We start from the raw sequence: 14,346 nt of genomic DNA on the forward strand, positions 1-14,346 counted from the left end.
ACCTATGGCCCATGGTGCACCACAGCTGCCCGAGCTTCAGTTTTGGATAATGTCAGATAAATCGCTCTGTTTCTGTGTTATGTCAACGACTACACGATTTTCTTAGTCCCCCTGGCACACTTTATATACCTTCACTGCTAGTGCTGCCACCTCCAGTCTGTGAATTATTATTGCATGTTGACATCAAACATAAGGGGTGGTCACATTAATGTGACTAGACCGTGTACTTTTATATGTCCTTACCTTGATAAAATTTTGAATGACAGTAGTTTGTCGAGTGAATATGATGGCTCTGGATGCCACTTTTATCCTCGCTTCTATTTCTTGTTTCTCATCCTTTCTTTCAGATACGGCAACCCCCAGATATTTAAATTCTTCTTCTTCTTCTTGAAACACATTGTCATCAATCAGTATGGTTTCCTGCCTTTTTGTGTTTGTAATTTCTTTCTACCTCCATTAACTGCTATAGATATCTGGCATGATCTTTACTTTCTCTACTGTACCTTTAATGGTGATTTCGAATATGTAAACCGTTTTACTCTATCATGATAGGTTTTGAAGGTATCAGCAAAAATCAATTACCAGACAACAATGTTCGCCATTGTTTTCTACCTCCAGTTTTTTGTAATTTTTATGCAATTCCATACAATATTTTTGACATCTGTGAAAATATTAAAGATAATATGTCAAAACATTTTCGATATAGCATTACTTATCTTTTACTTTTGTAAGAGCATAGATGTAGGATACTCGAACATTCACCTCCCAGTGCTGCACACTTATTCCCGCATCTGATGATTCTGGATACATGGGTCGTTGGCCACAGATACATCTTGGCATGCAGAATGAAAGTGGGACTTTTGTGTCAGCTGGAGGTTGTGTCATCACACGTTGCAGTTCATCTGTGCTGGGTTATTCTCAGTTGGTCACCAGGGCACTGACCACTACAGTGTATGTATATACTGATTACCTCCTCGCCCTGATGACCCCATACCTCGCCATCACTCATCCTGGACTAGATACCTTAAAAAGTATTGTCAGCAGTGGGATCCTCAGTGTTCCTTTACTCAGAGAGGAGGGAAAAAAACATACAGTCTTTCATGAGATGTAGCAGTGATCGGCATTATTCATGGAAGTTAGTGTGTGGTATTCGTGTGTGGAGCAGTGGAACTGACACAAGGCTGATGCAGACACTATTCTTCTGTCGGGCAACGTCTCTCCGGCGAAGCAGTGGAGCGAGACCCAGCACTGAAGGTAAGATTGCTGCAGATACTGGCTCTGCTTGGTGAGCACGCAAATGACAAATATGGCGAATTTTAATTACTGGAGTAACTGGGTAATCAATCATGATGGATACACAGCAATGTGTGGATTTGCAGACTGTTATAACGCAATTACACACAGAAATTCCTCTTTTAAATGCAAATGTAGAACGTAGGAAGAATGTAGGTGAAGTACATCGCAGCCCTCAGAGTATAACCGATGAGAATACAATGGACTAAGCGGTAGTTAAGAACTGCTCTTTAATCCCTACGGTTCCAGTCTTCCACCGTAGATCAGACGAGAATGTTCACGTGTTTTTTAGTAAGCTGAAAAATATAGCAAGTTTAGAATCCTGGTGTGACTCGGACAAAGTAATGTGGCAGAACTGTGCATCCAAGATGAAGCACTCGATTTCGTCAAGTGTGATACCTCAGGCAGTCGTACAGCTACCAACAACGAATTTAAAACGACTTTTGTATAAATGTACAAGACGAAAAACACAGCAAGGTTTTACAGAGAGCAACTCCACAGCATGCATATTTCCGACAGAGTGTCCATCGAGCATTTTGCAGATCACATTGGAAAGGTAATGCTAACACACATTAGCTCAGTGAAAACGATTTTCACATGAGGCAACTTCATTTCAAGCTGGACAAAGGGTATTAGATACGTCTTTGAATTGGCTACAGAGTGAAGTTGGCAGAGCAGTAAGACTGGTGCGCAGCGAGACATCTGAATAAGCAATACAAACGGCAGTTCTAAGGAAAAAAAAAAACATTTTATTTTCCATTGTGAGTCATATGAAACAAATTAAACTTTTATGTAGGTACGTGAAATGATTTATGTACATCAAAGATACTGCAGATGAATTTTCTTTCTGCAGCCTAGTGTGCATAGAAATGAGGTGTCCTCACAGATTAAAATCATATTAATCAGACAGGAAGCTTCGTTAGTAATACTAGTACTTTTCATATGCTTGTTTCTCAATGGAATGAAGAAGAAGAAATTAGTGTACATTAGTAGAAAGAGTGGATATATAGACTGAAATTCATTCTGCAGTGTTATTAATATATATAAGATTGCATCAAATTTTAATTTGTTTCATGTAACCCATAACAGAATATCAAATGATGTTATTTTCATTAGAAAATTATGATTCAGCCTTTCTTTATTATCATTTCCACTTGACAAAAATATGGAGTTTATATATAATAAAAGAAAAGTGCAAAAGAGATTCAAACCTGAGAGTCTTTCATCACAAATCGTCGACCCTATGCATTCAGTTACAAACATCTATGAAGCATGTGTAAAATATTTTGCACTGAAGAGTGGTTGGAAATCATTTCATTTTTAAATGCAACTTTTTAAGGTTATGCTTTTCTTAAAAATTTTGTTGCAATGCTTTAGGGAATTGATGTCTGAGCACAGACTATCAAATCCTAGAAATATGAGTAAAGGAAAGCGAACATAGCCCGTCCATAAGGTCCTCTTCTTAGATTAACGCTCCTGTATATGCTTACAGGCGGAAAATTTATACTACCTTCTGTCTGCTCAGAGTGCAAAAGCATACAGAGTGTGTAACACATCTGCCAATAACTCAAACAGACTGCAGGCATTTTCACAACTCTTGAAAAGTCCGACCAGACTTTTAAGAACGAAGGACTGATTGTGACCACTATCGGCAGTGCCACAAGCTTGGTAGCCTGGTGACATGAGTGATGATCCCAGAAAGCTCAGGATTCAATGTCGAATCCGTAGTCACGATAGTGCCGATATCTATGGGTGACTTTGAGAAAGTCAACAATATTATTAAGACATTTATTGAAAATAAGCAAAAAGTCTAGGAAAACGTGCTTTGAACTTTAAAGGAGGTAACACATAGTGTACTTCAGGTTCTTTATTTTGACCATTACTATTTAGTCTATATGTAAATGGCATGCCAAAACTGTAAATGAAATGGTGATCATATACACTGACGATACATCTCTACTAGTAACCACTAAATCTGCAAAGGATCTAGAAATGAGGACATGTTTAGAGATGGGTAGGGTATAAAATTATTTTGGAGGGTGCAATCTTTTTATGGATGAAGTAAAACCACTTTCATGAGAATGCATGCAAATAGGCAGTCAAAGCAGACAATCTTGCTATCAAGCCTGGGGATTTAAATATTACAGAAGTTCAGTAAGCAGGTTTCTGTGATTGATGGTGGACAGTTTTATGGTATGGGAAACTCATATAGATAAAATAGGTCAACTATTAGCACAATTTCTAGTGAGAAAAATGTCACAAACTGCTGGCTATGACACTTTACTAAAAATATATTAATGCTCAAATTCATCCACTCATCTCATATTGTCTACTTCTGAGGGCAGCACAGCTAATATACGCATATGTATGTTACTTAAATTGCAAAATAAAGTGATTAGGTGCATTGGAAACCTTTCACCAAGGCAGACCTGCAGAAATAAATTCAAAGAATTATAAACAATGACAGCAACTGTTCTGCACCCATAGGCAGTAATAATGTTCTTAAAAATAAACTACATTGCTTTGGTGTACAAAAATATACATAACTGAAGCACTAGATGTAAAGAGAACTACTACATGTATGCAGAGTACCAACATTCCAAGGAGTATAAAGAAATTAAAACATTGTCTGCTTTCAAACAATAACTAAAATGTCATTTTGTCTCAGCCTGTTGTTACATGGTAAGTGTGTTCTTAGATGCAAGTATAACAGTGTAGAGGAATTCTTAGATGTGCATATACAAAATTCTTAAATAAGAGATTCTTTAGAAAATACCACGTAAACAATAAAGACATTGTGCTGACCACTCTGTATATACACAACTGTGCATATTTTTCTTAACTCTGTCTGATACTATGTTCTGTAAGTATGTGTGAACCTCGGTTCTATGCTCTAGAATATTAATTTTACTCTGGAAGTCGAAGTGGATGTAGTGGTCCCCTTTCTTGATGTCCTAGTAAAAAGAAGAGCTGTCAGCACATTGGTCTACGGAGTGTACTGGAAGAAGACACACAATGACTTACACCTAGAAGTGTACAGCTACCACCTGGCAGGGAGGAATGGGGCACAGACAGCTCACACCCTCTCTGACAATGAAAGACAGACAAGAACTTGAACATCTGAGTTGAGTGTTCTAGAGAAAGTGGTTACAAGGAGTGGAAATTTCGCAGAGCCCATAAATCCTACGCTAACTGTACAATCGGTGGAAACAAAAAAGGAACCTAAGGAAGATGCTGCGACTGCATTTATTCCTTTTTGTGGCGCGTTATCTGAAAAGATAGGACGAATTCTCCAGAAAAACCAAATGAAGACACTCTTCTACACACAAGCTAAAACACAGTGACTGCTTGGAACAGTCGAAGACGAGCTCGGACTACAAGAATTTTTAAGTCTATCGGATACCCTGCCACTGAGGTAAGACATATGTAGTTCAGACGGTGTGCACTATCGAAGATCATTTCTGAGAACACCAACCTCAAACCAAATTGCAGCAGTCTAACAACTCGGCAGTCTAGGAACATTACCTATTGGAACTTCACGAAATGGATCAGAACCGTACTAAGGTTTTGATACAGATGTTTACCGTCTGTGACTGTGTCATTAATAAGTCCATCGACATCTGGGGAATCACTGATCAATCATGTTGGTGGCTACCTCCTTAGTAAGGCCTGGAAACCTGAAGTTAGTCTGATTAAGAAGCCGAAGGCAGTATCACACAACAAACTGACTTTAGCGGGAGGCGGAGGAACAACAGTGGTGTGGCCAGCACGCGTACCTAGACGTGAATCGAGAACAGAGCAACATGTTGGCAGGAGGAGTGGGGAAGGAGATGATATGCACTGACAGCAGATAGAGCAGTCGGACAGAAGGAGGGGGAGGGGGGGGGGAAGAAGTAGATAAAAACACTGTGCCAGTCCCTAAGCATATGTGTGGTTCTTTTGGACATGTTCGAAATAACAGACACCATTTTGAACCCGCAGCCACTGTGAATCAAGTCACAAAGAAATTAATGGCATTAGCTGCCAGTGGACATTAATTTAAACCAATGAGCGAAGAAAGAACGGCAACACTCATATAATTACGGCAAGGACGACCAATCGATCAACTTATAAGAATCGGTGAAATGCTGCAAGTAATGAGGATAATGGGCAAGGGGCACTACATCAGTAGTGTGTGTGGATAAGTTGAGAACTTGCATCTGGCGGGAGGTGTGCTAGGGGAGCCCATGCAGTTGTGATGACAACCGTGTCCGGATGGTGCAGTGGAGATTGCATCTGCCTTATATGCAGGCGACCCATGTTCGAATTCCAGCTGGTACAAATTTTCAAATTTCCGCATTGATTTAAATCAATGTCGACTGGCAGCTAATGTCATTAATTTCTTTGTGTCTTTAGTCCCAAAACAGTCAGTTCATCAGTGCACCTGATGGCAACTCGCCAAAATATTGTTCCTGTTGGACACTGACATCTGGCAGTTCACCTGTGAACTATTTGCTCAAGAAGTACACTGAGAGAAGCTAAAACATTAAAATGTAATTTTCGTTTGTTATGTGGTGCTATATTTTGGGAGCAAAATGTAAAACGGTTTGATTTCTTACTATATACTACAGTTTGGCACAATAAAGTAACTATATTGAAAATAAAATGCCCTGAATTTGATGATAGTGTTGTGAGCAATTTGTGGAGCAGCTTCTGTTATTCCACCCAATATTCAAGAAATGGTGTGTAGAAAACTGGAACTCGCAGTTTTAGAAGTTTTTTTTAGTAACGGTTGATTTCACTAGCCACCAATTGTAGATGGCACTAAATTCTGATTAGTATAGATTACTATTCCACTTTCACAAACACAGAGTGTATACCATACATGTGACAAAATATGGTGGCTTCATAAGAGGTGCCTAAACATATTGTCTACTGTGTTTCCATAACACTAACATTTATTTAATGATTTGTCCAGTATTTTATTTTACTCCAACATGATGCACTAAGCAAAATTTACCAATAACAGCAGATACTACTTTATTTAATTTATAACTTATAGAATTACACACATTATTTACAAATAATCATGCTAGTGCTCAGTGCTCTGTTGCAATATTCATTCAAAATAATCAAACGTCTCATCATTGTCACGATCTTTAGTGAGGTCTATTACTGGTAAAGAAAAGAAAAAATCTTGAGATAATGTGTTTAAATGCACGATCTTAATTCGAATGCAAATGAAAACAAATCTGTGAGCTCTTAAATTTCAATAGAAAAGGCATACTTGCAGTTAACACACTACTTGAAAATTGTGGATGTGCATAATCTCTCCATTTTCCCTACTCACTCAGTCTGCAGGAATATACATGCTTCATACTAGCAGAGAGATTGACAGGTAGAAGAAATTTCATGAGATGTCGGCTTATATGAAGTTATTTATCTCACTGATTTCCCACCATGAACCGCTTCTCAACCACCCACAACAATAGTTGCTCTGCAGTGGCGTGTACACTGAGTTCAAACTTCGTGGCAGATTACAATTATGCACCAGACTTGTACCTGAGACCTTTGCCTTTTGCAGGAAGGGCTCATGAGTTGTGCTTGGATACCTCAGTCGCTTGAGCACTTGCCCACGAAAGGCAACTATCGCAGGTTCGAGCCTGGCTGTGGTGTATAGTTTTAATCTGCCTGGAAGTTTGAGAATAAGAACTGGTAACCCTGTGGCGTATAGCGTCCACTAGAGTGGACAGCTGTTAATGGTCGCTTCTTCGTCAATTTTCATCAGTCCTGAGGCTGCTAATGCACCAGTCCGTTGCAGTGAGCGCTCCCTACTGGTGTTATGCCCTGCATGCATTTGCAGTCTTATGACTGACTGAAAACGCCAGAGAAGTGACCATTAAAAACTGTTCACTGCAGTGAAAATGGCATAGCACAGGGTAAAATTTAATATTTTGTAAATATGTAAGATGTAACACCTACAAATTCTGAGAAACATATTTTGTGCACACCTGTTATATTTGTGGAGTGTAGCGCAGTTGGAAGGGTGTAAGAGACTAGATGCCAGATCAAAGAGTGCGCACTGCCCCCAAAATCTTGTTACGTGGATGGAAGACTTTGCTTGCTGTGACAATTGTCTGCACAATTCTTCACATTCCACTTGAATGCTTGTTCATTTTCTTTTTTATGTACGTTACCTGCTTCTCCGGTGATTTTTAGCTTTTGGTATGGGGGTTAAATATGTTTATTGGATAATTATTAATTTTTCAGCGTTTTAATCAACATGAATGGTACAGATGCTTACGTCGTTCTGCATATAATTCCAGTGTTAGTTAACACGTCATAGCAGTTGGAGAGCATTACTTTTATTTCATTATGCTGCTTTCTACCATCTAGCCGTAAGGGAATGTTGCAGTTGTTAATTTTACAACACAAGCGTGTGGACAGGTCTACAGTAGGTTTTAGTTGTCCCCTTTAAATTTTCCTTTATCACTTTATACAATTTAAAATATGTGATCCATCTTTATTTACTATTTTAAGATGTATATTTACCTTTTATAGATGAGGGAAGATGCTCTCAGGAAGGATGCAACGTATTTAGGCAAAATATAATCAGAAATATCGTGATATTCCTTAGTAATAGACAGTTTTCGTTTAGAAGTTGGTACTACAAGAGCGACAGTTTCTACGAATGAAGTGTAGGCAATTCCTAAATAGGAACTGTGAACAGAGGTGTGCGAAACGCAGACATCTGAAGTGGGGGCGTAGTTATCAGAATTGATGCAGAGGCCTACTGTTTGGTAGAGCAGTTAAAAGAGACAATTTTGTGATTGTGTTTTGTGTAGGCAGTCGACGCACAACATTCAGAAATGGCGTTAACGGGATGTTACGCCGTTTTGAAGTTCCTTTTGTTTATCTTTAACTTCATATTCTGGGTGAGTTTAGTTTGTTGACATTCGAAAGTAAAGTAGTATTTATATGCAGTATGTGGTAACTCTCAAATTAAGCTTTTTTTTTTTATAATCGATTTTTGGAAATATATAGTACTTGGTATCTGGCAAGTAGGAACTATGCCTATAGGAAAAATTAAAATTTGGGGAGAATTGGAAAAAGGTAGCATGACAGACACCATTTTTAGACATACGTCATCCAGGATAGGTAGGCTAATAGCGTGGGAGGCAAAATCGGAGACTGTACGTATTTTATCTCGAGAACAACATCCAATTACAAAATACGGTATGTAAATAGCGTTCTACATGGTGCTGTTAACCACGTTTCTTGGATAATTGGTTACTTGTCACCATGTTAATAAACATAAATGATACAAATGCTTACATGTGCGGTAGTGATATTATTAAATAATAATAATATAATAATAATAATATATTGGAAATATACAAAGTAGATCCTAAATTGATACAGTTCCTAAACATAGTAATGAAAAATTGGAAAACCACACTTAATATCCAAACAAATTCAAATAATATCACATCACAGCCAATACAGATTAAGCGTGGAATATACCAAGGAGATTCATTAAGTCCTTTCTGGTTCTGCCTTGCTCTGAACCCACTATCCAACATGCTAAATAATACAAATTATGGATACAATATTACTGGAACATACCCACACGAAATCACACATTTGCTGTACATGGATGATCTAAAACTACTGGCAGCAACAACTCAATCACTAAAGATAACAGAAGTATTCAGCAATGATATAAATATGGCTTTTGGAACAGACAAATGTAAGAAAAATAGCATAGTCAAGGGAAAACACACTAAACAAGAAGATTACATATTGGATAACCACAGCGACTGCATAGAAGCGATGGAAAAAACAGTTGCCTATAAATATCTAGGATACAGACAAAAAATAGGAATAGATAATACAAATATTAAAGAAGAACTAAAAGAAGAATATAAACAAAGACTAACAAAAATACTGAAAACAGAATTGACAGCAAGAAAAAAGACAAAAGCTATAAATACTTACGCTATACCAATATTGACCTACTCATTTGGAGTAGTGAAATGGAGTAACACAGACCTAGAAGCACTCAATACACTTACACGATCACAATGCCACAAATATAGAATACATCACATACATTCAGCAACAGAAAGAGTCACATTAAGCAGAAAGGAAGGAGGAAGGGCATTTATCGATATAAAAAACCTACATTATGGACAGGTAGACAACTAATCGAAATATCCGTACCCAATACAACAAATATACAAAAGAAAACAGGAGAAAAAATTGAAAAATACATCCAACTGGCTGAGGAAGTCAAGGACATGTGGCATCAGGATAAAGTTGACATTATACCAATTATACTATCAACTACAGGAGTCATACCACACAATATCCACCAGTACATCAATGCAATACAGCTACATCCAAACTTATATATACAACTATAGAAATCCGTAATTATTGATACATGTTCAATTACCCGAAAGTTCCTAAATGCAATATAACATATACCATACAGTTAAAAGGAAGTCACACTTGATCAAGGTATGCGTCACTTTCCATTTTTGACCAGACATAACGTCTGAGAAAAGAAAGAAATAATAATAATAATAGTTTTCGATTCATGAATCATGACTTTAATGATATTATGTACATAATGATTACACTGGTTTTTGAAACAGAAATTGCTTAAAAATTTACCACAATACAGAAAATTTAAAAAAGGTTAATTAATAGAGTAATATGTTTGTACAGGTAAGCAGTAATAACCAGCGCGGGAAGCAGACTGTACTGAAGTTTTACATCAGTGGCGTACAGCAGAAACACTGAGACATAATTCATGTAAACAGAAATCAGTTTTTAAACTGATGTAGCATTTATACACATCATCAGAAATAGTTTACTGTTCAAATTATGCATTCTCTCCTAAACTGTCAGCATCGGTCTTGGTCTTCGTTTCTACCCTAGGGATAAGATGGAAGTCATATATACTTTAAGACACATTTTGTGGAGTGCCTTACAGAAGTATAGTACCATTGTTTAATAGGGGATGTCTGTGGCATTTCTGTTTGTGTATAACTGTAACAGCCATATATTGCAATGTATTCAAAGAAATCACTGCTATTAATGTAGCTTCTTCACATGTTCCTGATATTACAGAGAGGGACTTCTAGTATGCTAAGTTTCATGTTTTGTTGTTGTATTATTAACTCTCATGTTTTAGAGTTGTCATAATTTTTCTGAAAAGGATAAAAGGTACTCTTTCCAGTGCCACTGAAGTTTATACATATTTGTTTCATTATATCACTAAGTTTGGCTAGCAGTATTACAAACAGATGTTTGGTGGTTGTAACTATTAGTGGTACTTCTTTAAGGTGCTCCATCAGTGACATATTTGTGATTCTTCATTTTCTCCAGGAGTATTTTATGATGAAATAAATCTCGGGTGAACAGCCTGGTGTGAGTGTGCGTAGGACACAATATTTCAACAATAGACCATGTTGCCATCATCAGGTGCGCTGATGTACAGTAAATCAGCGCACCTGATGATGGCAACATGATAGATTGCCGAAATATTGTGTCCTATACACACTCACACCAGGCTGTTCACCCGAGATTTATTTCGTCAGTGACTTGTTTGTTTCACAGTGGATTAGTATATTATCTGAACGTTTTGGGATGCCGATGATAACAGAGAGAGTAAATGTGTCTTGGTGGTGCATGAAGGCCTCTCTGTTACTAATTTGTACTCCATTCAGCTGTTCGTTTTTTAGTTATTTTGTATAGATTTCAAAACAGTGGCTTCATTCTCAGCAAGAACATTAACAGGATATACTAGTCATTGTACATTGAATTGTTCACTGAGCTAAAGTTTAAGATGAAGCCATAGTTGATTCAAAATTGTTAGCAAATAAATAAAGAAAAACATTAAATACATTAGCTCAATGTATTCGTAGTGGTGTATCACATTCATCGCAGCTCTTGACTGCCTGAGTATGAATATGAATTTGGAGGAGAGAGAGAGAGAGAGAGAGAGAGAGAGAGAGAGAGAGAGAGGGGGGGGGGGAGAGAGAGAGAGAGAGAGAGAGAGAGAGAGAGAGAGAGAGAGAGAGAGAGAGAGAGAGAGAGGGGGGGGGGGGGGGGGGAAGAAAAAAAAAACCACAGTTGAAGAAACATTAGTTCTGTACCCTCCACAGAAAATTTGGTAAAATCTCTTTTAGACCTCCATGAGATAACTATTTATGAAATTCAACATTATAAACACTGCTTAAAGAAGGCAGTTAAGTTATAAAAGTTTTTTCACATGTGATGAGTCAAACTGCCAAGTGGACTCCAGTCATATGGTGTGTACTAATTTGAACGTAGGTACTGAAAGTATATCTTCTGATGATGATAGAGGCACAAGAAATTAACACACAACTTTTTTTGCATATTTTTAGCATGCACCAAGGACAAATTGACATTATTAGTACTTTAAACCCCTATGCCCACTTGCCTTCAGGTAGACATAATTTCAGTTTAGGCCTACAGATAATGCTGTGGTGCAATTATGTTATTTCTACAGAAACAGTTATCTATGCAAAGTATCAGCAGATGGTAGTGTTGACTGTGTTCATTATCTATTCACACATCACCGTCACCACCAAGTCATAAACAGCAGCAATTGCAGTACACAGTTTCAACCAAAATATGTGAAGCTGCTTACATTCCAGAGATCTACAACATTTTAAAGTACTAGTCCGCAACATTTTAGATACCTTGAACTGGGTCAACTGAGCCTACCAATAGTGGCTGTCTGCTTCATCTTGTGATGTAATAATGATGTGGCATGTGGTGTCATACACATGCTAATGGGAAGAAAACAGAGCACGGACTTTTTTGTGTATATTTTTTGTATTGCGGGTTGTGGCTAGACTGATTTGTAACATAACCCAAGTTATAGGTCAGGTTGGAAGTTGAAAATTTGATTGAAAGTTGGAAAATAAAATAAATGTGAATATGAACTCTCAGGTGTGATGACATTTTGATCAGTGCTGTAGCTCAATGACATTCAAAGGGAACGGTTTGGGTATGAGTTGGTGAAATGATATTGAAGGTATCTGTTAATCCTTGAAGGATGTCATGATGCTGTGACTAATTGAAATTAGTAGACTTGTTGACCATGGATGAATAGTGAAGTACCGAAATATCCTGCAAAAAAGGCAAAGACGGTGGAACTCTTGAATAATGCTGTTGAAGAAGAAATGTTTTGAATAGAGAAAAGAACCATTGCAGATATTTTGTGGACTCAGAGGAGGCCCTGCTTTGAAAGTGATCACTGCTAATTGATCATATATGATAAGTACATAAATTTGCACCATCAGTCGAGCTTCTTGTATGTTGGATCACATTCATTCAATTTGTTGGCTGTATGCAACAAAAGTCTTGGAGTAAACTGCTCATCTGCTGCCATTGTGTCTATAGATTTTGATTAAACTTGTCACACATATGGACATAGTTGCAAATATGAGAAGTCTTCCACTAATACATCATGACAAATAGTTCTTTAGTAATGCAAGATATCGCGTTTCATTTGTTTAGTCAGTATGAGCCATTCTGATTAATAGTATGAAACTTGGGTGGGAGGTTAAGAGAAGTGTTTAGACACATCTTGTATTTAACACATTTACATAATTTTCTTGCCTTCAAAATAGTATCTGTAAGACCTAATACACCTCACACAATAGTGGCTTAGCATTCTCTATGTACTAGAAGATATTTCCATGTTAGTTTTTGTTCTGGTGAACACGAGAGTCATGTTGGCCAGGTCTGGTGAATAGGATAGGTGTGAAACCATCCTCATTTTGTTTCTGGCTGTGAACTGCGTGACACTCCTTGCTTTGTACAGGGTTGAGAAATTGAATGTGATGTTTAAGTGATTGTGCACCATACTCTCATTTGGGAAGAGTGGAGTTCAAATCATGGTAGGTCTGTTCATTCCAACTTAGGTTCTTTGTAGTTTTCCCTAAACCGATAAAGGTGAAACTGGGGAGGGTTCCTTGGAAAAGAACGCATTCCATTTTCTTCCCCATCCCTATCTTACAAAGGCATTATTTTGTCTGATTGTCTTGTTGTTGCATTTAATCCCTCATTTTTCTTTCCGAAGAAACTGTCAGAAAGACAACTTTACATGGTTTTCATGTTGATTCTCACCTGTTTTGCTTGCTCCAGTCATAGTGGTGAAGCACAAGGTGCAACATTTCCTCCCTGTATGCCTGCCAAAGTAGTGTGGAGGTATCTGCTACGGATTATCCTGACAGTGAACAGAAATTGATTTTAGCATGTTGTTCTGTCATGTCAATGACAGCAGAATTGCTGAACACGTGAATCAGTATTTACAAAATAAGCTTTCTATCTTAATTGATGCTTCCCTGTCAGTGATAGCTGGTCTGCTGATTTGAGTGTGTAGTGAATGTACTTCTACCACATATTCACTTTGCCTATTTAACTAACAAAAACATGTAGTAGCTTCTGGTAACATAACATCTATCAGTTATAAGAATGAAAACGGTACAGTCATTTCCCCATGTTGCTGCGAGCCTTGTTTGCCAAATGGTACTCCTTCTATTGGGTCAGAAACACTATTATAACAAAGTACCTTAAGAGTAGACTTAGACATGGTGGGGTACAGCTTGAGAAGTACCCTGTGTTCTGTTTGTAAGGAAGTTTTTAAAAGCATTTTATCTGAACACAAAACAAAGTTAGTTCTGTATATTGATGGGTGTCGTTGCGAAATACCTGTGCAGTAAGCAGTAAGTCTTCATCTGACTGGGAATTAATTACATGTGGTGTTGCTCAAGGTTCCATTTTGGGTCTATTGCTTTTTCTTGTGTATATTAATGACCTCTCATCTGTCACATTGCCAGATGCTAAGTTTGTTTTGTTTGCAGATGATACAAACATTGTAATAAGTAGCAAGTGAAGTACAGATTTAGAAATAGCTGCTAATCAAATTTTCACTGACATTAATAAGTGGTTTAAAGCTAATTCTTTGTCATTAAACTTTAAGAAGACCCACTATATGCAGTTCAGAACCTGTAAGAGATTTCCTTCCAG

At 37.6% G+C, this 14,346-nt stretch overlaps 1 protein-coding gene across 1 annotated transcript in view; it reads left to right on the forward strand.

Annotated features, from left to right (window-relative positions):
* The first annotated feature begins 7,967 nt into the window (after positions 1-7,967).
* The window catches only part of LOC126248860 (CD82 antigen), a 105,556-nt gene continuing 99,177 nt past the window's right edge, over positions 7,968-14,346 (forward strand). The window contains exon 1 of the mRNA XM_049950296.1: positions 7,968-8,207. Coding sequence (XP_049806253.1) covers positions 8,142-8,207 — 66 coding nt within the window. The 5' untranslated portion in view covers positions 7,968-8,141. The remainder of the gene's footprint in view (positions 8,208-14,346) is intronic.

This window comes from Schistocerca nitens, chromosome 3 (genome assembly GCF_023898315.1).
Source record: "Schistocerca nitens isolate TAMUIC-IGC-003100 chromosome 3, iqSchNite1.1, whole genome shotgun sequence".
Taxonomy (NCBI): domain Eukaryota; kingdom Metazoa; phylum Arthropoda; class Insecta; order Orthoptera; family Acrididae; genus Schistocerca; species Schistocerca nitens.